At 43.6% G+C, this 25,462-nt stretch overlaps 1 protein-coding gene across 5 annotated transcripts in view; it reads right to left on the bottom strand.

Annotated features, from left to right (window-relative positions):
* The window catches only part of LOC106749846 (SAM and SH3 domain-containing protein 1-like), a 335,009-nt gene that overhangs the window by 73,417 nt on the left and 236,130 nt on the right, over positions 1-25,462 (bottom strand). For all 5 annotated transcript variants that reach the window (XR_001374885.1, XM_014629705.1, XM_014629704.1 and 2 more), the window contains 3 exons: positions 13,303-13,491; positions 11,622-11,782; positions 626-672 (listed from right to left, as the gene is read on the bottom strand). Coding sequence is in view for 4 of the 5 variants with exons in the window: in XM_014629705.1 (XP_014485191.1) it covers positions 626-672; positions 11,622-11,782; positions 13,303-13,491 (397 nt within the window). In the remaining variant the exon portion in view is untranslated. The remainder of the gene's footprint in view (positions 1-625; positions 673-11,621; positions 11,783-13,302; positions 13,492-25,462) is intronic.

Below are 25,462 nucleotides of genomic sequence, written 5' to 3'. Positions count from 1 at the left end.
GAGTGCAACTCCTTTCGCGTCGTTTTCAATCGACAGAGTTTCCTCGCGCAAATATCCGATTTGCGATCGCGCGCGTGGAGGGATCTTCTCTCTCTCTCTCTCTCTCAACCTTTTTCGCCGCTGTAAGTAGATCCGCAAATAACTTTATCATTCTCGGCTGCGATGCTAAGAGGCTTAAGAGCTACGGCCAACTACGGAGTCAAGCTATCGGTGGGACCTCCTCCGTCTTCTTCTCCCGGCCGAGCTTGAATATGAGATTACAAGCGCTCGCTCGCTCTTCGATCGGCATTATCCGCGTTTTGTATAATACAGATGAGACAACAATGTTGTTCGAGATCTGCAACTGCCGGCGCATTCCCACATAACATCGCAGCGCCAAGAAGGAGGGAATCGGTCGCCCCATTGTTTAGATATATTTCATCGGGTGGTGCGCGAACGAAATCGCACCGCGTATGCATACGGAATGTATGCAAAGCCCTACAATCGATGCATTAAATGATCTTCCGCATACAAATCTGATGCCGGCTCGCTCCTCTTTTGGTATGAGCCAAACCACGAGGTTATACCGCCGCCGCGAGCGCCGGTAAGAATTTTGCGCCTCTTAAATCTTAAACAGAGGACTTACCGTTAGGCGGGAACTCGTAGAAGAACGCGGACCTCGGGCTCAGACAGCTGGAACAGAGGAAAATTACGGTTAAAATATGCTAACAATTAAAAGGACAGCGCGGCGCTTTTGGCCGACTGCCAACGGTGGAAGCGTCCACGCGCTTTTCTCGCGTTCCGCCCGGCGACGACGCGGCTAGTACCGGGGCGATTTCCGGACAAACAGCCGGTCGATATACCTCGCGTCAAAGTGACGGGTATCGATGTTAAGCGTAATAGAGTGACCGGGATTTAATACTTCCTTTGATACCTGAAATGGAGTATCATCCCGTGAGCATTTCGATACTATTACGCGCCGATAATGAATTTACTAGTGTTTGAGGAGTTAATTTCCATTTAATTAGTATGTAATACGTATTAACGGTGGCGTGTGTGCAATTTAGCTTCTCGTTCGAATTTAACGCGGCCATTTGTGTAACGCGTAAAATATCATTTGCGCAATATTGAACTGTCCGCGGTGTATGTTATTTTAGTCCCAGAAAAATGATGTATTTCGCAATGTGCAAGAATAGCGGGCAGGAAAGAAAGAAAGAACATCGTCTCGCAAAGTTTGCAATCGCCAATATCCCCTCCCTGTCTCCGTCTCTCGGCATGTATCTCACGCGTACTCACCACTCATGTCCGTACGTTGGACCCAAGATTTAACAATAAACTCTACAAATTCATTTGTCTATCTCTTGTAAATAACGCGTACGCCTCGAGTAAAAGCATTCGAAAAACAGTTCAGAGAGCGGGCAGATTTGACGTTTCCGTAAAAAAAATTTTTTTTTTCAAAATGATATTCTGCAACACGCACACACGATGACAAACAAACGAAGATTATTTCGTTTTAGGTGAGCGAAATATGATTTCCCCACGGGCGGTGTTCCGAATTATGCATCGATTGTCAAAGGTGGCATTATAGCGCGCGGTTTAACGGGGCAGCGGGATTCTGTGTCGCAAAATTGCGGAATTATTATGTCGTTAGTGGTAGGTTTATGTGGCGGCGCGCTTCCGAACGACGGCGCAATTTTTTCCCCCATCGCGCGGACCATCATGAGCCGAACAAGAGATCAAAGTGTGTTTTACAGTACGCGACGGCATTTAATTGACTAACAATTATGAACAGTCCATTCGTACGTGACGATCCACTTCCGGAATACTCAAAATCACGCGGAGGTATTACCTCGCGGGCAATACAAAGGGACAAATGAGACGGGAGGGATAAAGAGGATGAGGGGGCGCGTTTAGTTAACGCTTTAATTGATGTTTACCGTTACGTATCTTCTCGCAAACAGAAATAGTGGGAAAAAATCAATGACGCCTGTATAATTAACAGCAAACAATTAAAATATCAACGCCGTGAGGATATTTTCCGGTCTTTCGAATGGAGAAATGACTATCTTTCGATGCGACTGAAAAATCGCATTCGTCTGTAATAAGAAATAATGAGAATATAAATAACGTAGCGACATGAAAGACTCTGGTGGCCGAACATTAAGCGTGACCGACGCAAAAATTGTATTCGAAGTCGCGAGATCTGATTAGCGACCGTTCCGACGGACAGAGCGCTGGAAAGAGATACATAAAGCCCGATACTCGGAGCACGCGAGGCCTGCTCGTGTCCGCCCAAGTATTCCAAGTATCCTCCCTCAGACCGATCTCTTACGGTAGATCACGGCGGAATGCGCGCGATTTCCCGCTAACGTTAAGGGTCGTGCCAGGAGCGCAGGCTAATCGTCTTATTGACTGATCCCGACATTCTCGATTCCATCGAACGTACCTACAAAGCGATCCACACCGTAGGAAATCGAGAAGTGCACGCACGCAACACAAATACACGTGCTCAGCGTGCAACGCTGTGTCTGTTAGAAGGGCAAGAAGAGACGAAGGGGCTCGCGGGATGGAGAACGACGATGGGGTCGGTAGTTCACGTGCCAGAGAATCGGTAATAGATAGCGCCGTTCCGCCTCAACGTACATCCTGATACACGCGCCGTAATACTAACCGCATACTAATAGGACCCTTTGACGAAAAGCTAACATCTCGGCGCGTTGCAATTCCGTCTCTTCCTCTGTCCACTGTGCGGAGTCGATTGCCTTGAGTGGCCTCTGCCCCCTCAATGGATTCGTAATGGAGACCGAACGAAGGAGCGCTTTCGTCCAAAAGCCACTCGACGATGGCGATCAGACTGATTCCGTAACGCGAATTTTGCAATTACGTTATCGCAGGTGTCTTGATAATAATTATCATATATGTCGGTTTTAGAGTCTATTTTCTCTGTCGATTACTATACGAGGTCTGTTCAAAAAGCATCGCGAATTTTGAATTTCCGCGGGTTATGTATATTCGATTTTCGATTTTTTTGTGGCGTTATGTTGGTACTCATGTCCCTCACTTATGCCGACAAGTTCGGCTATTTTGAATATTCAGTTTATCTTTGACAACTGTTTTGCTTGGACGTGTTTTGACTCGTCTTCGATTTTTGCCTATTCCAAAAAATGGATCAAAGAATCTGTATCAAATTTTGTGTGAAAAACAAAATTAAGTGCGCGGACGCATTCCGAATGTTGACTATGGCATATGGTAAAGCTACCTTGGTCCGAAGCAACGTTTATCGGTGGTACAAAATGTTCTCAGAGGGCCGAGAAGATGTGAACGACAAAGAGCGTGCCGGACGCCCGAGCGCGTCAACAACAGACAAAAACATTGATGAAGTGAAGAAAATAGTATTGGCCAATCGTCGAATCGCCGTTAGAGAAGTTGCTGAGGACCTAAACATATCGATTGGCTCGTGCCATTCGATTTTTACTAATGATTTGGGCATGAGACGGGTCGCCGCGAAATTCGTACCAACGCCCCTGCTCACACATCGTTGCTTGTGCGCGAATTTTTGGCCAAAAACAACACACTAATGATGCCGCAGCCACCGTATTCCCCAGACCTGGCCCCCTGTGACTTTTTCTTGTTCCCGAAACTGAAGAGGCACATGAAAGGACGACGCTACGCTACGATTGAGGAGATAAAGACGGCATCGAAGGAGGAGCTGAACAAGATCACAAAAAATTATTTTTTGAAGTGCTTCGAGGATTGGAAAAAACGTTGGCACAAGTGTATAATATCTAATGGGGATTACTTTGAAGGAGACAAAATAGATATTCATGAATAAATAAATAATTTTTGAAAAAACACAAAATTCGCGATACTTTTTGAACAGACCTCGTATGGACAACGAAACGATATGTTAAGAATAATGATTGTCACTTACTAGATTATTTCGCTGAATGTACACACTGTTTTGCTGTAAAAACAAACTAGTAGGAAAACACTACTTTCCCTCCACGTGCATAATTTTCGATATCGTTAATTTCCCAATGAATCTAGAAGAAACTTTTTATAGAGATTTTCGCGACACGTCGTAACTTTCATGATTTTTAATATCTCTTCGGATTATCGATGACGGAATTCGAAGTGGAATTTTAAATTGGAAATCGCAATATCTAATTAATGAAGTCTCTCGGAAAAGTTACGAACTGTCGGAAAGTACGGTAGCTGCGGGAGACACTCCATCTGATTAGCTGAGAGCCAGCGCGTCTCGCTCGTCAAAATAGATCGCGCCCATTTCGCAACGACAACTGCATCGGATCTTCCTTCTCGTTAATCCACCAGACCCGGAAGGACTGATTGCTTCTTTCGTGGATGGCGACGAGCGTCGCTCGCGGCATTCGCGCGCGGAAAATTCCGATGAAGCTGTGCGCCACCTCGCGAAGGCCGATCTCTTCTATGTTTCGTACGGGATTGAAAACTGGAGAAAAGCGCGGCGCTCCATTCATTTTTAACCTGTTCGCCGCGCCAAGAGCATACTCGGGCATGCAAATTCCTGACGGAGTCAGCGCGAGTGTACTGGACCGTCGCGTTTCTTGCGCGCGCGATTCTCCCTTTCGTTCGTTCGGAGGATGGACTTTGTTGAAAAGCGGAAAAAGAAGAAGAAAAAAGAGAGAACTTTTCCTAAGACGTTTGGACTGTTTCGTGGAGATTAACGAGGCAACGTTGCAACGAAAACAGCGCGCCGAAGTTCCGAGTATCCTCCCGAAATGTTCGCGAAGTCTTATTACGTTCGCCAGCGTTCTTTGCGCTCGATCCTCCGATATTTTCGCGTTCTTCCTGGCGCCCTGCAACTCATACGTGACGCTCAGACGACGGTTCGACGACCGTCTCATTCGGAAGGCTCAATAAACCGGTATCGCATAACGCATTCGTGAAGCAGAGGCCGTAATGTTGCGCGAATAATTGTCTGAATTTATTATTACGATGACTCGTAATTGTTCCCCTTGTTTCCTGCTTATTTATTTAGGCTCGGCTCGAGGTACACGCCTCAAACGAAGCTTGAGCTTAGCGTTTGCGAAAACGTTCGTTAATAATCATTTATTTAGCGCACGGGAAAAGATTACGCGAAAAACTTAATTTTATATACGTAAAGCACGACTAATGACAACTAACCGAACTTTGATATCATAAGTATATCATTATATATGAAATGTTACTTTTGGACGAGGGCACATGAAAAAATGGTTGAAAAATCACATGATTTGTGCCCATAAATAACTTCGGAATGGGAAATTCTTGTAATGACATACTCCGGTTGCGTCAAAAGTGAACGTCATTTTGGTAATTTTTTCTCAATTCTGACATTATGTTTTACAAGTTCAGATGTTTTTGAAGCTTTTAAACCTTGGTTTTTTTGTTGATTTTTTAAATATGTAATTGTGTTTCACAGTGATTCAGAAATTCATCCAAGTTTAAACTCAAGGATTTTTATGTGTTCTCTCAATGAGTGGTTTTATAGAATTTTAGACATTGTTTATGTGATTTTTCAACCATTTTTTCATGTGCCCATGGTCCACAAGTAACATTTCATATACTGCTATCATTTTTTCCTTTCTTTTTTCACGGATAAAGACACGTCTGCGGATTTGAATACGCGACTCGCAACTGACGAGGAGGGCATAGAAACGGCACGTATCCGGCTTGGCTGCATTAACGTGATTCCAGTATAATCACGCGCGATACATTTGTAATAATGAATGAATTTACGAGAGAATAGCAGTTTCCGTCGTTATTCATAAGCGCACGTTCCCCTCGTTGAAATTTCGACAAAGTCGCCGCTACTTTTGTTTGACAAAAATAATCTCGCGCGTTTCGCATAAAATCTCCATGTCACCGCAAAATACCCGCATTTAATATTATGAGATTGCGTTACGTTTAACACTCTCATATTTTGTTCACGTACGAAAAGCAATAAATAACCGAATCCCCCAACGCGCTATCCTGCGATCGCACAACGGCGCTAACTCGACGCTCCGTAATTTTGACAGAAACAAGTCAGATTTATGATGACATTAAATAATTTCGAACGCGGCTCCAAATACGTTACAAGGCAAAAACTTGCCCCGCGAGGGAAATATTGACGAGACACGAACGATGTCGCGTATCTCCTCATTTAGATATACTCTTTGCGAAATATCGCGTACGTATCCCGAGTCGAAATTTTAATTCTACATTGAGCGTACTTGTTTCTAAATACATTAAGTTTTCATTAGGTTTTCTGTCGATGCTTCTTTGATGATACGAATGGGATGTAATTTCTGTTTTATCCACTTAACATATTAAATGCTTACAAAAGTTCGTATAAGTTGATACGGTACGCTTAAGTCGCTGCTATCTGTTTGTGATTTTTCAAACTTTTGCATAATAAAACTAAATAGACTTAATGTTCGGGGACTAAAGGTTCGGGATGGAAGAAACGAAAATGCGACGTCCTCCGAAAAGTCGAACTTTTCGTACTAAAAGAATAAAAACACCCGTTAACAATCGTCGTTTCAACGAGTATCGACGGTAAAGTCATTAGCGAACGATGTACGCAATTCGGTATGTAAAGTAATTCCCACAATTGTCTCTCGATACGCAACATATGTCAACGAATAGCCGCGCGACGGAAGCAATAATAAAGCGTCGTCCGAGAAGCGATAGAGTTTCATCGGCGGCGCATTGAAATCGTTCCCCGTAGTGGGAGTCGTTCGCACGACTCGATAAGCGGGCGTGCGATCAAAAAATCTGCTTTGTCCAAGCGGAACAGAGAGAGAGAGAGAGAAAGAGAGAGTATGCGACAATTGTATAGTCGGTCGAGCGCCGAAATATGGAAGGGACTAAACTGCGATTATACGCGGAATGACGGGCGCGCGAGGTCGAGAGTTTCGCGGCGCGGATAATCGAACGCGCGCGCATTCTGACACGCGCGGCGACGCGACGCGCCGACGAGTCGATAGGATTACCTGGCCGTCGACACGACAAAACCGACCATCGGCCGTGGGCTGTCAACACGTCAGTCAGGCTTTACTTCGCCGCGTTATTGTCCGTTTATTAATTTATGACCGGGGTCCCGTGCGATTGTTTATAGCACGAATGTTCCGACGCCCACGCGGTCGGAGAGAGCACGCCGTTAAGCCGCTCTCTCGACCGATTAATTCCATTATAAATTATCTCTCGTTAAAGAGATGCGGCTTACGACGGTTAATGGAAACAGTATCGATGGAAGCATCTTTTCCGCGCGAGATCGAAGTTTAAACAGACCAATACGGCCTTCTTCTTGCGACGTGTGCTCATATATCACAAGTGAAAGTTCGGTGAATTTTCGCCGTGTCTCTTTTGATTACGTACTTTTTATCGATAGCAAAGAAACGTTCTCGATTAAAGCATCTGCTCATATTATTTATATCTCGTTTTCTGCCACTTTTCAGATAATTGCCGGAAAAAAAAATAATTCTGCTGCTGTAGCGAAACCATTGTTGCTACTGCGACAGCGATAACATTTAATTGGCGTGAGCAAATTAGCGAATTATTCGTAATTAAAGCGGAAACACTTTTCAAAAAGTTTTACTGAGTGAATTTGTCCTTATGAGAAGCCTTAAGGAGGCTAAACTTTACAGCCTTCTTAAGTCGCTAGAATAAAATAATTTTTTCTTTCTTTACTAATTTGTTCTTATAGCAAAATATATTCAACGATTAGCAATTAGTGTTCTTAACTAATAGATTTTGTCGCATAAAATTTGCCGTGCCAGCAAGTTATTTTTCTCTGTGATTTCACGCCCGTAATCTGATTTATCTTTGATGAACTCATCGGCTATCTAACGAACTTTTGTAAGCTCCTAGTACGTCGAATGACAACGATTACAAATACAGCACTCCGAAATGTGTAGTAACATTACTTTGTTGTTTTTTAATCAACTCGGTTTTCTCCTGGACAAAAGTACCGGGAGACCGGTAGGTACTCGCGAATTATAAACAGTTGAAAATGAGAAAGCGCGCGGCTCTTAATACACCGTGTACCAGAAATAATCGCGCAAAAAGGTTTCCGAATAAAAAGGGGATGTAATGTATGTACCTTCTCCCGGCGCGCGTGATTTGTGTATACGAAACGGCGCGTCGTGTAATGAATTCCGCGAAATAAAATAAAACGACGTGTCCGCTGCATTATGATAATGACGTTGCATTCGTGCTCGAATATCCTCGGCAGAAAGACGGCCAGACCGGCCGGTTGCATCATCGGCGGATAATCGTTAAACGCATCATCGACCGTGTGACAAACGGCCAACTCTCGTCGGCCGTGTGCGCGTATAATTAATGCACGCGATCCATTCGGACGCGATATCCATCTCCGTGTTGCTAATGAATTCCGCGATCATCGTCTAGCCGCTTCGACGCGCGTCCCGACGCCCGGTCATTCGCTCGCACGATGAGCTCAGGCGACAAATAAAGCAGGATCGGTTTTAACATACACATCTTTTAATTCGTAGCGATAATGAACTGAAAGAACGATCGGAACGTCGGCATGAAAGGCGACGCGTTTTTTAATGCTCTCCCGCGCGATACCATACATACTTCGCGGATAAATTACCACGAAGTCGGTAATTATTTCGGCGTATGCGGCCAACGGAGACTGCGCGCTAACTCGCCGAGCGTCGCGTCGGAATTTATGGGCCCATTAAAAATCCCCGCCTAAATGTCCTTCGGGAACACGCAGAAATTTCTGTAAAATAATAAGCGGCCGGCGCGATGCGCAATAAAGATATAATATTGGATATTCGTGCGGGCCGATGTTAATACACTCCGCCGCGCGATTACTGTTAATTCTTGTCGACCATCTCGATAAACGATAAAGCGACGAATGTTGCTTTGCGACGGGGAGAAGTGATGATAAATTGTGCGTACGATCTGTTGCCGCACTCGACACGACTGTGTCTCGAACCTTTTGTAAGCAATCCGTGACTTGATATCAAGATATTCACTAGATCGTCAATAATTGCTTGACACCTATAAGATGTCTTTCACACAGATAGCTAGGTATCGACTATACATCGACATGATATTAATGTCATGCGTCGCCAATGTAACGTCGATTTTCTTTTGCCTTAATGAAAAAATTATCGAATAGTCTGAGAAATTTATCACCGATATCGAATCGGTCATCGACTTATGAATCCGGATCGTCAATTTAATATTTGTTCGTTTTTGACGGTTATCGACTTCTTCCCATTGAGGCGCATTCATCGTTATTTTCTGTTTTACGATAACGCGCCTGTATCTATCTTCCGATTTTCCTGCCTCGGGCGGACAATGGAAGAATACTACTTCCGATCGTCGTTATTTATAACGGCGGAGTGCCAATTAAATCAATGGTAAGCTTCGCCCAATCGGACGTTACTTCCGGTCAATTGACTTTATGGTCGCCGCGAATTAGCGCTGCCACTAGGTCGTACGGTAAATCTGACCACCAACACGTTGATAGTGTCACATAAGACAACTTTTTTTTATTTTTCTTATTAATGCTTTTTTATTAATGCTATTTTTCTGACTTATGCATCAATTGATCTAACAGATAAAAAAAAGACGCACATAAGTATTTAAATACGTATTTAAATACGTAAGTATTTAAATACGTGCTATCGAATATTACTATAAATTATGAACTTTACACTGTTGTATTTTCAAAACAAAATGGTGAATAATTCTAAAATTTGCGCATAATGTCCGCATATTAGTCCTTGATATCATAATATCATACGTAGTGCAGTTTCATCTAATTCTTACCGAATTCGTTTCAAGCTCCTTGCAACTTCCTTAAGTCTCGGTTGAGAGAAAAAATGAATAAAACGTCCACAAGTACTGTGCGGAGTCGGAGCGACTTGCGGAAACTGTTGGTTTGAGTGGGCCCGCGAATTCGGTGCAGACTCTACGTCATTATGAAGCAGAGTCGCGATGTGTTATCCGTGGCAGCGTGCTCATTCGCAAAAACGAGCGTGCTTATCGCAGCAGCGAGAGGAGAGAGCACTTTCATGGGTTCGGCGCCGTGGTTATTCGCACGAAAACAGTCGATGGGCACGGCGCGATAATGGAATTTAATAACGCGATATGCCTCCTTTCCCTCTGTTTCCTTTTCTCCTCTCCTCCCACGACCTCCTCTTCGCACCGTCGAGTACCGGGCCAAGCGCGCTCGGTTCGCCGGTTAATTAGCCATTAAATATCAAGCAGCCGGCACGAGACTGCACGCAGATGGTATTTCGGATCAGTTAGAGCAGTTAGCAATTACGGATAATAAACAGACTGCGCGGCAGCGAGAGCGCGTGGCGTGTTGCAAAACCCGTGCAGAAGCGCATGAAGATCGGGACACCGTGAAATATCAGGATGTCCGATGTTGGAAACTTCAGAATGTTCCTTCCGCTGACGTTCGGCGAGTACCGGCTGTAGCGTAAATTGAATTTTTCGTCACGGGTGCGGAAGATGAAAAATTTTACAATCGAAAATGCAAGCTCATAGGAACCGAACACTAGTTAAGTAAGAGCAAAGAAAAGTCGTATAAGTAGTTAACGATTGAAATATACAATAAAATATATCATAGTTGTCGAATATACGAAAAGGGGATTTGGTGATAGGTGCACTAAAATTTGGCGGATATTGGCCAACTAAATATTTGATCACTGCAACCAAATAATTCCATGTACTAAATATACGGAATTACTGTACTGTATATACAGTATACGAAACTAAATTGTTTGGTTGCAGTAATCAAATATTTGGCTGACAAATATTCAACAAATTTTAGTACCGTACTACCATACGAGTACTACCATACGAGTACATACGTACTCCCTCCTTCTTCAGTATGTAGTAAATTTAAAGAAGTAAATCAACTATGATGTGACGAACGTCGCAAACAAAAAAAGTATAAAAAGTACGAATACAAGAAAAATAAAAATAAATTAAGGTTTTATGAGATTAAAAATTTTACATTTGAACGGCATATTTGTTATTACACAAGAACGGTTTCAAGAAAACAAAGATGAAAAAGAAATGCGCATTTAACAGCGCGAAATATTTACTGACGCGTGCCAAGCTCGGATCGATCGGTATCCACAGCAGTAAATCGCTTTAATCGTAACGAGAATATGTCCGCATCGTTCGCTTTTCTCGGCAATAATACCCGTTGCCGCGAACGCCATTGGACTTTCATTTTAAGGTATACGAGCCTACACATCGCGCGATTGCCATGAGAATCGACTCAATCCGTACGAGTCGGTTTAATCTTGCGGGATCAACGAGATCGATGATATCATGGAACGAGATGCGGTGGAACGATGCCCAACTGCAAAATGATTTGATGCTTACCACCGAAATCGGTTTGACCCTCGTTTGTACCGGTTTTCATTCGCGGCAACATATTTCTTCGCGGGAATAGAATAGAATATCAAGCATCGAGGAAAAATAGCCGCGGATTTAGCGTCGAGGAAACATTTGCGATGATCAGTTCGTTTTGAGAGAGACATTAATAAAGTGGAATACACAAAATAACGAATTAATAGGATAATCTGCCAGCATTAATATTTCATCATCCGCGGATTGAAACGATTCGTGTTTCCTCTTACCTTTGGTAGGCCGCCTGAGGCCCACCCGGCGTCACGGCGGTCGTGTTTTGCGTGGCGAGCGCAAGCTTCTGCTGTCGATGTTGGAGCATCTGCCTGCTGAAGACCCCGTATCCGAAGCCATAGATTTCATCCTCCTCCTTGTCGCTGAGGCAGCTCGAGGGCTGCACAAAAATGGAGAGCGTTCGCTCTTTTTCCTCTGCCTTATACTGAACGGCGGGTTTTGCTTGCGAAGCAGTACGTCGCAAGTGGGTGGAGCCTCGGGGGTCGTATTAAGAACTCGTTACACGGGGACGGTGTTGTTGCACCGCGGAATTTTGCGAGGAAAGACCGTGTAGTCGGACATTAGGTTCACCCTCTAATCTACTCGCCTATTTGGAAACGACGAACCCAACGACGTCTCTTGGTCATACGAGATGTCCCGCGGGAAACTCTACTGTTACGATCGAACTCGAAGCTTTTCATTTGGATCTTAATTGATAAATTGTGTATACAATTTTGGATTTTAAGTGGACATTTGAAGAGACGAATTGGTTACATTTTTGGAAGGTTTATCCAAAAGGCAATAAAAAGTACGGCGTATTATATTGTATGATCGTTATATCGAGTTTTCTAAATCAAATCCTGTACAATTACACACTTTTATTTTTAAAATCCGAATGTTCTTTTTTTCTAATTTCAAGCAGATCGTTTTCCCTTTACGTCAAACCTGCGAACGCGTTTGTCATGTCAGTGAGCTTTAATAACGCACGAAAATTGAAAAGGAGAGCATTAAACGACAATTCCAGTCGATTGAATTAAGCAGGAACGGCATGCAATCGTTTCGCGTTTAATCAAGGCGCGATGTTCCGAAACGAATGACCTTTATTAATTTTCTAAATCGACACATCATCTATCTTCGAAGAAGCTTGACCTTAATCGTCAATCGATGGCTCGCGATTGAAAACTCGATTAGCCGCGGGGAAAGTCTGGGGTAACGAACAATAACCGATTTAAGCCGGGATCGATAGGGTCTACACATGGTTAATCGCCTTAAAGCACTTTGGGAAGTTACTCACGGAGGAGCCACAAACCCACAAATGCAAAGTGTTTGAATTTCCGCGAAGCATTCTCCGTCAAATCTCTCCATTGTTGAGTACAACGTTCGATATATATGTGTATGACAAATCTTTCTGCTGCCAGCATAGCAACTGAGAAATTCGCCGACAAAATATTTTTTTCCGTGCACACGCGGGGGGGGATAAATTGGGAAGAAATCGTCGAACACAGTTTCTCGCGATACCGTCGCGGAGAAGGCGTTTCACTTCGAAATTCGATCTCCGCGGCAGCGAATACGCTGTATTATCGCGCAAAACGCATTTCGTCGAGAACGAATTAGATCACGCAGAAAAAGTTTCCCAGGGGTGATAATCCGCGCGTTTCTCGCGACAATCTCCCCACGTAAGGAAATTCCTTCGGAAGGAGACGAATGCGATCGTTCGTGAGCTCAGTCCCTTTGAAAGGCGTAGTGTCAGGGGAGAGGAGTAATAAGGCGAAATCGCGGCGATAGACAAGCTACTGCGCGACACACCCTATAACCGCGCGAAAGCGATAAAAGAAGAGGCGAGGAGAATCGCCCAACGAACGAGTCGGTAGGGTGGCTTGCGCTGGCTCGAGCGAAAGCAAATATGAGGGATTAGCTCACCGAGTATTTCCCGGGCACGTAAATGGGCTGCGAATGACTGGTGGTGAGCTGAGTGTTGGGCATCCTGGAGGAAGCATTTGTTTCTCGCCGACGTAGCTCCTCCAGCGGCTCCAGGACGTCTCCATAATGTGTTCTGAAAAGGTCCGCATACCTCGAAGCGAGGCCCTCCAAGTACCCCCTTTCGCCCTCCTGCAACACGCAAAGAACGAACGTTAAAGGATCGTCGCGATAACCGCCGCCGCCGGATTTCCGTCGCATTCGTTACGCGAAAAGATACGCCCTGCATTGTGTCACAATTAATTAATTTTACATAATTGTAACAAAGCGTAATTAATTGTATTTTGCATTATTTACGCGTTAAAATACGGAAATATTCATTATCGTGCGCGCTGCGCCATTACATTATGTATGTGTATGCTGATTATTGCATCGGGACTTACACAACCGTTAATCCCAAACGTTGCTGCGATCGTATCGAGTTAGGATATTTGAAGGGAGATATCAGGCGATCGAGTATGCCCGGAAGTTCTCTCTCTTTCTCGTTCGCGAATTAACGGGTAACTTGAGATCGCCGCTGCAGGATCAGTTTTACCCCGAATGCACGAATTTAGATGATTCAATCAGCCATTCATTAATGAGTATTCACCAAAACGCAAAACTGGATATATTGCGCGCAATAACGAACATATTATCTGAATAAATGCAGTAATCACATTAAATTGGTAATGAACTTTCCGAAATAGTTGGATATACACGTTATTGCAATCGTAATGCACGAGATCGTAATGCCGCATTTCAGCGCCGTGAAATTTTTCCCAGGGTTTTCTAGCGTGATATCACGACGATATATTGAATCTGTTCTCTCTCTCGTCCACGTGCGCTGGAACGAAACAAACGTATATTCGCGTTTCGAAAAGAATTAAAACACAGAGAGACAAGCGGGGAGAACATGACTCTCGTAATATTTCCCCGCGTCAAATTCGAAGACAGACCGCAAGTAATTGCGCAAAATTGCACCGCGTCACCGAATATCCTCGGGAAGACACCTTTTCGCATGTATGCCCGGACGTTTTCTCTCCTTTTCTTTTCCGAGGCAGGTCAACGCGGTGCCGACGCGGTGGTGTATGATTCAACAAGGTAGCGCGAGGGCGGACGTGAGGGGAAAAGAAAGTCAAACGTCTCGGTCCGCGAGAGGTAAGGATCGGCGAATACGACGAAGGTTGGCGTCACATTAATATTTCAGGATTCCGCCGACACGTAGTAACCGTGGAAGGGCTATGTCCTTCCCTTTTATGGCTACGAGGAGGAACGTTTGGAATGGGAGCGCTTTGTCTGGCGCTTCCTATTTACACTTTAAGCGCCCTCCATCCATCCGCCGCCAACGTAGACTCCGCTAGATGCCGGAAAACGATATTCCGCGGCTACCGCGCGGTCGTCTCCCGGATTTAAATCCCATTTGTAAATATTCCCTTCGCGGCTGTGAGTGAATTACGTGGGAATTATGCCCGGCGCGGTTCATCTTCCGCCCACTCCAATTTCGCGCCGCTGTCCTCGCGCAACGATGAAAACTCCTCAGAGATCACGATGAGAAATAAGGAGAATACCCTCATCATGTAGCGCGCTGTACAATATCTATGTAATACGCTTTGGCCGGAATAGTTCGATCGAGAAGCGAATTGAACATTTCGAATGATAACATCGGAGTTATCTTTACTACGTAGATATATTTTCTAACGGAACGTATTCAAGGCTACGAGAAGAAGAATGAACTGTACTGACGCGCGTTCAAAGAAAGAACAATTATACGGAATGACTAGAACAAAACTCGCGTTCCAACGAAGACGTTCCCGATATCTAATGTCGTGACGACCTGTTTCAGCATTCTTTCAACGCTCCGGACGCTTTGTACTCGTTCACTCGTAGCTTAGACGAAGTTCATCCGCGAGACTTAGAATCCATTTTCTCCCAAGAAAGACCCGTGGCACGTAATATGCATTGGTACGCCAGATATTCAATGAATCGACGGGAGAATGGAGTCATCAATTGCAGAGCGTCAAATGTCAAGATTTTCATTACGATATAATCTATTCCGACGGCGAGCCCCGGAGCGAGAGTTCGGTTAGGGGAAGACATTAAGGCGAGTGTCGAAGACGCGCGAAGGATGAAACGAACGGAACGAGTCATCGTTCCGCTATCTTCCCACCCTCCTCCTCCCGTCTCGTCCCCTTTATCGATAATCCGCGAGTATTAATTAGAATTCCAATCTTCCGATTTAATACGATGTTCCCCATCGCCCCCGTACTTTCCTTCGGCTCCAGCTTCTTCCCAACCCTTCGCAGCTTTCCCCCTTTGCCCCGCCACCATCATTTCCCTCCGGGGCTTAACGGTCAAACTGAAACTTTCAAATTGAGAGCGCATAAAGCGAACGAATTTTGCACGCGCGGCCACGACTCTTTGGAACTTTATTGCGTCGTAAATTAAAATTTCATCCATGAACGGATAATCGAGGAGTGATTAAAGTGTTCGTTTTATCAAGCCGCACGGCCCGCAGAAATGTCCTCGCGGCCGACGGCAAGACTCCCCTGTCTCGCTTTCGTTTTGATGTCCCATCAAGAACTTCCGCGGCTGTTACCCTTTTGCACGGGAAACGATTCTCGGATAGCCGGAAGCTCTAAAGCTCGTTTCTTATTGCGGGGGATTTAAAGATCGGCAAACGATTGCGTATACGGTATTGACAAAGAGAAGGGGAGTATCTCAATATCTCCGAGATGAACGACGACAGAAGTGAGATATATGTAAATTCTCTCCGTAATAAAATTCGAGTCGGGAACGAATGAAATTGAGACCGAGGATAAATTCGCTAATTGATTATTTCTGTTGTTTTCTAGGAGATTATAGAATCGAGCGAGTAAGAAATTTCATAAGTTGGATTTTTTATTAGAATAAATCATGTTTGATAGAAGAAAAAAACAGTGTTATTTAGAAGAAATAATATTTAGTTTTCAATAAAAAAAAATTATTTCATTATATATTAAATATTATTCCATTAAAACAAAAAGAAGTTTTTTAATCTTTTTCTAACATAGTTTTTACTTTTTTCAGATAATTTACTGTGAAAACCATTGTAATGTTTAGATGAAAATATAAAAGAAATATTTGACGTAAAGAGAGATATTTATTGTTTGAGAAACCAAACAATTCTGTTGAATTAACCTTTTGCGGTCGTATGTCTACTCTCAGCCACCAAAACCTTTTTACCGTTCCGGTCGTATGTCTGCTCTCAGCCACCACAGCAAGGAATGACCATATGAATCCTATACTGTATGCATTCATGTATCAGTTTACACTTTTTCTAAACAAACCTCAATGCCTAAGAAATCTATTCACGAACCAATACGGTGCTCCTATCAATTAGAGGTAACGAAATCCAATGTAAACAAAAGTTGTCAACCAGCGCTCGCCATGCAAGACGCAGTGGCGAGTCAGTCGTCTTTTGAACGTAACGAAACCTCTTGAATACTGACTCTGATAGAGAAAGTGAAATGTAAAAAGTAAAGATTGTAGTGTATGTTCAAACAGAAAGATTAAGGGCGGAAGGCACGAAACCAATTATTTTTGCGATACATGCACTCGAAAACCAGGCCTGCATGTTGGAGAATGTTTTGAAAAATACCACACAATGGAGAATTATAAAACATAATTTTTATACAAAAACATATCACTAGATGACTGTATTGAATAAAGATATATCTAAAGTTCACAAAAGAATTACTAAACCTTGTTTATCCATCGTAATCTTGCGTGTTATGTATCCCTGCTCTTTCGACGGAAATTAATTCCGACCAGTACGATACCCATGTCCAAATTTAATACGACCGCAAAGGGTTAAACAATTATTTGTTCGCTCCATTCCAAAAGACGAATTTCTTTAAATTACAGAAATTTTATTAAATCTAAAGAAATCTTTTCCTCTACGTACACTTATCGCAAGTATTACTGTAAACTTAATATCATAACAATTTTTCATTAAAATCCTAATGCGATTTAGGAAAAATTAAAAATAGAACATTAACTTCAAAGAATACGTAAATATAACAAGTAACATCCTTAGTTGTAAATATTTCAGCTTCCGAATAATCAATCGTTTTCTAACTTTACAAACGTGTAGATGGTATTTCCATCAATATGCAGGTAAAATTTAAAAGGATTGCTAAGAAAATGGTTTGACAGACCAACTACCTCAAGCGCTTCTTTCCAGTTGAGCATCGCTTGGTTTATTTATCTCGTGATATCTCCCTTTCTTTTTCTCTCTCTCTCCGTCTTTTTAGCCACGAACCCCGATCCGTACCATGAAACATGCACGACAGCGCTCGCAACAATTTCTCAGCGAATTCACCGCCGAAAGAGGTCCCCGGCAAGACCCAAGAGTCATAAATAGACTACGAAGCGTAGGCGCACAACGAGAAAACGTCCCTTTAGCATCCTGCCGTCCTCTTGTAACACATTCCATTTCAGAGGTCCGAAAAAAAATTTTATTCCCGGCGTTACATCATATAATTAAGAGAAACGTGGAATTACCGCGGGCGCATTATTGCGCCCGTGGGCCGTACCATTTTGAACGAGCAGCTGGCTTCAGCGATTAACCGGCTTTTATTTCCGAGAGCGGACAATAAGATTTCTGTCGAACGGCTTTTTTTGCACGCGGGAAGGACAGCAAAGTGCCCGTATCGAGGTAAAAGTTAATTCTCCGTGCTATACTATTCCTCTCCTCCTCTCTCTGTCTGTTTCGTTCTAACGAGCCGCGCGGCGGTACAACGAAGCTCGAGAACGCACGGACATTCGTCGAACCAACGACAGCCCACCTCCTCAGCAACATCAGTAGCAACGGGTCACGAGTGATACGTGGATGGCTTGTTGCTGACCGCGTGGTTAGGTTTAGATATCATCGCATTTCCTGCAACAGCGAGGAGCGCCGATCACGTTCTCCAAATACCAAACCAAATTTCCAAAGGTTTTTGATGCCGTGGAATTTTCACAGAATCTTATCAGGGGAATATAATATGCGAGGAGCTTGCACGACTAACCGCGTGATGCGCACAATGACAAGGCGCCTGCACCGTAATTATCTTTCGCCCTCTGTCGTAGATTTTCCGCGTAACTATACGTCACACACGGTTGTTTGAAACGCCGCTTCCTCCGACCCAGAAAATTTCGCGGATAATGAAGATACGGTATGACAAATGACGGCGCTCGTTACTTATTCCCGTGTCGGGCGCTGCAAACAGCAAGGTGCACGCGACTATATACGCGCGGGAGGAAGGAGAGAGAGAGAGAGGGAGAACGTTGCGTCGAAATCATTTAAAAAATAATGCACAGGCGTGACGAACGCAATGACGAAGAGAGATTAACGAGGTGATTCGCAATGGCCGGTAGTATATGTGATGTGACGTTACATGAGTGCTGATCTCCTCGGGGTTAATATGTTGTTTGGTACACTGATGACGCAGGTAGGACATTCAGAGTACAATTTTATAACGTTTGAGACAAATATTATTTACAGTATATATTTCTCTTAATGTATAGTTCGTGAGTAACTGTAATTTCTCTCAATGAGAGTTAATAACACGGTTACGATTTAAGGTGGTTATTTTATGTGATTTATGTATTATTGTGATACATATTTCACGTGGTTGTATTGTATTTTCGCAAGCGTTCAATCGTAAAAATAAATTTCGCCCGCGGTTGGCAATGGAGATGACGTGTGATTATTTAATATATGTATATATATATGCGTACGTACGTATATACGTACGTATATATTTAGTATACTAAATATATATCTCTTGCCAACCATCGGGTTTTTTGCGAAAATAGAACTTCATTAATCGCGATCCGGGCTAAAGTGGAATGAAAAAATCGTGCGGAAAGGGAGGAAGAATAAATGCGTGTGCATGCTAAATGCATCCCAAACGAGCATTTATGCGATGCTCTTCGTAGCGCATCTGCACCACTATCGTGTATTCGTGGGCTGAAATTTTTCACGAAACAACGTCCGCTGTGTATTACGTCCCGAAACGAACGCAAATCGAAAAAATGTCCGACCCAGAGACGAATTTTCCGACGGCCACGAGAGACGAGGTTCGGCGTCGGTGGTATTGTCCGCCTTTCCGTGATAACGTTATTCGAGGGCGTGTAAAAAAGGAAGAAAAGCGGGAAAAATGAAATATACTGGCTATTATATTTATCTATCGTTCATCTTCGCTCGCGGCAACTTGGCAATTCCTTGACTTTCGGATCGCTCTCCTCCTCCTTCTCTCCCTTTCGTACGCGCTGTCGGAATTCAAAGTGGTCAACGACGCGCGATCCCCTCTTCCCCTTGCTCAAGGAGATAAAGCCCCGGGAAAACCGTTAGCGGATAAAAAGTAAGGGAACGGATCGAAAAATCAAGCGCGTCCGGCATGCTCGCTTCTCATATTTCCTTTGAAGTAAGCAAACCTACTTTCGGAGTGTTAACATTGCCGAGCGGCACAACTTTCCGGAAAATTATTTTACTCGGGGCAAAGGCAATCCCTATTGACTCGCCGCGATCGCTTCGACGAGGTTGCGGCATGAGAAGGAGCGAGGGGATAAAGAGAGCAAGGGTGAGGGAGGAAGCGGCCGAGCCGAGATAGAAGAGCGGAAGAAAATTGAAAAGTCAAGAAGCTTCCCCTCCTATGACGACGTACTCGTGGAGTTTAACCGCGTACTGCAAGACGAGCTTTACTCTTTCCTTTACCTATCTTTCTTTTTATATCGGTCTATTTATCCATCTATACCTTCGGCCTTTTTCTCTTCCCTCTCGATAGGTTTTTCGTTTCTCTTCTCGCGGCACTCACCCTCTTTATTCCTTTACATCTCATCTCGTGCCGCATCGCACACTTCTTCTCCGTTCGTTCATTCGTCCGGGAAAGTTCACCGATGACTGCTTGCCGACGTGATTGCAAACGAACTGTCGCGTAACTTCAGATTTCGACACCGCACCACAGAAATGGTTTGTACATATATACGGCGTTTAACTCGTCGGGATTATACCGGTTTTGATATCTTGAAATTAAACGCGCAATATGTGCAGTTCGATCGTGCTGTTTTCGCGACGAAATGGCATTCGTAAGTATTCGCAGTGAGTAAATCATCTCTCTCTTTTTTCCTCTCTCCCTTCCTCTTCTGCGTAGCAGACGCATATCGATTTCGCTCGCGTACGAACGACGGCTCTTGCTTAAAATCCGAGCCGCGAAGTGAAGGACGTTTTACGATAATTGGGCGGCCCTCTCCTGTTCCACCGCGATAGAAGACGGAATTATTTTCGGCTGGTCCCTTCTTCAGCGGGCGTTGCACCCGCCATTAACAGAGGCCCGCCCGACAACGTATTCATTTCCCCATCCTCATTATTTACATATACTTCATTTACTCGCATTCGCACTCCCTCCGCAGGCGTCATCGGCGAAATGTAATCCGCGAAAAGCCGGGCGGGGATCTTCTCGCGCCAGACGTTCTCTGGATTCACACTTGATCCCTCCCTCTCCTCCTCCTCGTTCACGGTGAAGAGCGAAATCACGTACTTATTGTTCCCGATCGATCGCGCGCACTAAAAGCACGTCGAAGAATGGATTTGCTCGTTAAAAATGCTGGCTCGTCTCGAAGATAATTACCGACGCACGTTTCTTTATGTATATTGCTTCGTTTATTCCTAATAATTTCGGACCTTACGAATTTACGAATAGGTTTAGGGCATGATGAATCGACCTTGTACGTCAGTTAAGGATATCTCCGAATCAATACATCTTTTTAACATATCTCACGAATCTTTTAGATTTAGAACAAGATTTTTACTTTGAGATAATGGTGCTTTCGTTCATTTTTTCTTTTTTGTATACGCAGTGCATATGCACTTTTTTGCTCTAAAGGAAACCTCATTCAATTTCCCGTTTGTTGAATAAATAAATAAATACATACATGAAGAAGAAACATATAGAATGAAAGTGTGTAATCGACATCGGAAGAAAAATACGAATTTTACATATTTCAGGATGAAGCGTGCGAGATAAACAGAAGACGTGAAAAATATAAATCTTAACGTAAACACGGATTAGGGGTCCGTCAAGGCGAGGTGGGTTCGATAGGGGCAAGCACTCCGTGTTGTTTCGGTACCGCGGCGGCACTGAGGCGAAGAGGAAGAACGGAATGACGGAGAGGATAGAACGCTAAGAGGCAAAGGTCGGCGAGTAATGCGCACCAGACTGGTCTACGAGTGGCGCGGCGTAGTGGGTGGCTGGTTGGTTGGTCGGTCGGTGTTTCGTCCCTTTTCAGACTCGACGAAAGTCTCGACGTCAGGATTTCGGCGTCAGGCTTAAGAGCTGCCGCCTTAATCTCCGCTTGCCCAACCAGCCTTCTATACTCCACAATCCTACCCTCCTTCCGTCGTTCCTCCCCGCGTCTTACCTCCTTTTCAAGCTCTCATCCTTCTTGCGGTGGTCGCCGTCAACTTCGCCGCGGCCTGTCTTCCACCGCCGGTGAAGCACGTCGTGGCAGCAAAAGCTCTGTGGTTTCTTCTTCCTCTCTCTCTCTTTCTTCCCCGACTTTTATTTCCACCGTAGGACCATGGAATGTTTACGGAACTCGGAAGTTAACGGCGGCTAAGAGCAAAGGTCGATGCCGTGAAACAGCTTCGATTGCGTGAAGAGAGGGTTCGTCTTCCGAAGTCACGCTCGGAAGTTACGTTGCGATATATTTTCAAGATGTTAGGATATACCCGTCAAACAAAAACAAATTTTACTATAGATATAAAAAAAACATTTAAATTATGGAGTTTTCCGTTAAATTAGTTAGTCAATTTCTTAAGAAAAATATTCTAAAAATAATAATTAATAATATTCAAAATTGAAGAAAACGGATGTGCTGCGGACGGTCGTTTTCTTGGTTTCGATAAATAACCTGCTTCTGTTCGGTAGACAAACAAGATAGACAAACATGGACAAACGATTCTACGTAATTTAAAGAAAAAACAGTCAAATATACTCACGATGGTCATTGTTTGTTTCTCTAACAAACTTATCTCTGATAAAAGTAGCTTAAAAATAAAATCACAGTTCTTCATTTTATAAACATTGTGTCGGAGTCATTGTTACTTTCTATTTTCATTGAATCTTTACCTTTAAAGAAGCTATATAATAAAAGGTGATTTCTTGTGAACGAGTTTTTTTTTGAGAAGTAAGAAAAGGATGAGAAAAGTGAGAAAAAGTAGGACATTTTGAAATAAGTGAGGAAAAATGAGAAAAATGAGTCACTCCAATGGCTGGATATAATTCTTGCGATATAAAAGAAGCCAACATTTAATTTCTTTCTTCGTGAAAGAGATGCCGGCGCGAAAGGGTTAATACGACGTTCGGTCGGCAAATCCCGTATTTCAAGGAAAAGGAAAAAGACAGTGAAGAAGGAGACAACTTCTATTCGGGTGTGAACGATCCCGCGCGTAGAAATCGTTACGCGACAAATTACTCTCAAACGACGCGACGCGTTCGAGGTCCCCATTCAGACAGGATGTTCGCCCGAAAGTCTCGATCCTGCGAGAATTCTCCACCCACACGGTACATCAGCTCCGCCGCACACCTCGAAACAGAGCCGGCGTCGCTAAATTTTAATCACAAAAATGCATTGCGCATTGTGTCGGTGGGTCGGAGAGGACGAACGATGGAGCTGAGAGGGTGGACGACGCTTGTTGTCGGCGGATGGATGTGTCGCGGGGGATGGAGGGGCTCGACGTTCGAGTGGAACGAAAAGAGAAGCGGTAAAGGGGAGAGGCGGAAAGAAGAACGACGAAGGGCGAGAAACGGAGAGACAGGTGGTGTATGCAAGAGTGGTGTATGCAAGAGTGGATTGTAGCATTGTTAAGTGCGCGAACGCGGACCTGAAAAAAGCGCTATTGTCAGTTTAGCGTTCGTCGCCGCGCGGAGGGTGCGGAGAACGACGCGTCGCTGGAAAAATCCTCTCTTCGTCGCCTCTTTTCATGGTCTTCGCGCGCCGACACAGTCCGCCTCTCTTTCCTGTCCGAGACTTCCGGCATTGTGAGCTCCTCGGCGACGAGCGTTTTCCGCGAGAGACATCGTCGCCCTCCGTCCGGTCGTTTCTCTTCGTCGTAACAACGCGCGAGTCGAAATTTTACCTCCACATGAATTGCACGTAACTTGAGGAATTAATGGAAAATGCAAACTGTTGTTCTTTGATGCTACAAATAGTTGCTCACTGGTGTCTTTCTTTAGATTGAGGCTTAAAAAATTTATTTAAAAGTTATATAATATTCGATTATCTCAACATTCTAAAGAGAGAATATCAACAGCCGAAAAGATATGCAGAGAATCGCGATGTATACTCGGTTTCAAAACGTTATTTTTCAGATGCAGTTCAGAACACAGCCAATCGAGAAAACTTAATTTCCGGGAATTAATTAAAAACAAGTTCTCTCATTGGACTATGGGTTGTGTTCTAAATCGGATAAAAGCTTTCAAACCGTAACCTAGAGATATTTGCATTTTTCTCACTGCTTGAACCTCTTCATTTTTTAAGAAAAGATATGATTTCTAAATATTGGTTTGATACGAGAATGGTTTCCTACATAGATACGCGGAAAAAAGAAATTAGTTGTTCGTATAATATAGCTGAAATTTCATTACCAGACTTAGTTTTTAACTAAAAATTAGGCACGGGGATAAGAAAAACGAACTTAATTAACTAAATTTCAGTTGTATTATATAGATAGTTAATTTTTATAAGTGGAAGCTACTTTTTTTCATGCATGGTTACATCGCTGAAAGATTTTCCAATTTTCAACGATTTGTTCGGGTTATTGTTTTTGGTTTTTTTGGCATATTCGTGCGAATATCGAAAGTTGACGCTTTATTAGATTGTCAAATCACAGAGACGAAAATACTCACCGCCTATTTGTATTAAACATTACACTCGATTGTCAAGTTTTTAATCCTCTCCTTTCTCTCTCACGTGAAATTCATATGCGGTGCTTTACATTAATACACAATTGTTGATATCTACCGGTAAAACTGAATATTCGTGATGATACTTCTATTGTTGTCGATCCGCGGACAACAAAGCGCTATACTTGGAAATGTATAATTCACATCGCTCGTGTTTTCATTTTTCTATTCTCTCATTCGTTCCGCTGTAATTCCATCGTGAAATGCAAAATTGGTCGTTGCCGTGTTTAATGCAAGAAGAGTTAACTGCGATTATACCGATATTGTTTGACGTACCGGCAGGCAATCGTGAAAAGAGCAGCAAAAGTCGTTTTTCCCGTTCCCAATTTCATATATCGGATCAACGGGAGAAAATGTTGCATAATTTAAAACTCGGACAATTCTTACGTTATTTCGCATTTCGTACGTTTATTTCCCCTCGATGCATTTCCGCGTGAAAGAAGAGTTTCGTAAATACATCGTTCTCTGATACCTCCTCCATCGTTGCATGATCGCATACTGGGAGTATGCGGATATAATTATCTAAATTATGCAATTTCGTGCGCGGGGAAAAAACGAAAGATCGATTTTAATTTAGATTTGGACCTCGCGGTTGAGCATGAAACCTTTTCGTTGTTGCGGGCGCGAGTTGCGCGCGGAAATGAGCCTGGAGGCATTCTGAGTATTAGACGTCCGCTCATTTCCGGCCGTAATCACTGAAGTAACGCTCGTCACATCTGCGAAGGTGGAGAAATAGGAAGAAGCGAGTATATTTCATTTATTTTCAAATGCCGACCCTTTGAGCAATCTCTGTGGCTTGCGGATCGTCTCATCCACTACGGTTGGTTTTCACTCGACTGTCAGTATATGGTTGAATTACGAGCGGTACAGAGGCGGCGCAAAGAGCAAAGGGACAAGATTTGAATTGCTAAAATATCTTTTCTGCCTGATAAACCGCGATCCTTCTGCCGATTTTTAAACGAAGGAAGACGAGCCAGCCATTCAGTCGAAACTTGTTGCGATATTTCAGAAATAAGACGATCGGGACGTGAAATTTTATCAAAGCTCCCGCCCGTTTCTCCCGTGAATTTCTCTACGTGCGTTTTTCTTTCGTTCGGTTTTATTTCTCCCGCAAGTGTCGCCGCGGTTCCCTCGCG

This window comes from Dinoponera quadriceps, unplaced genomic scaffold (genome assembly GCF_001313825.1).
Source record: "Dinoponera quadriceps isolate SergipeBrazil2010 unplaced genomic scaffold, ASM131382v1 scaffold4498, whole genome shotgun sequence".
NCBI classification, from domain to species: Eukaryota; Metazoa; Arthropoda; class Insecta; order Hymenoptera; family Formicidae; genus Dinoponera; species Dinoponera quadriceps.
This window is presented reverse-complemented; position numbering and strand designations above follow the sequence as displayed.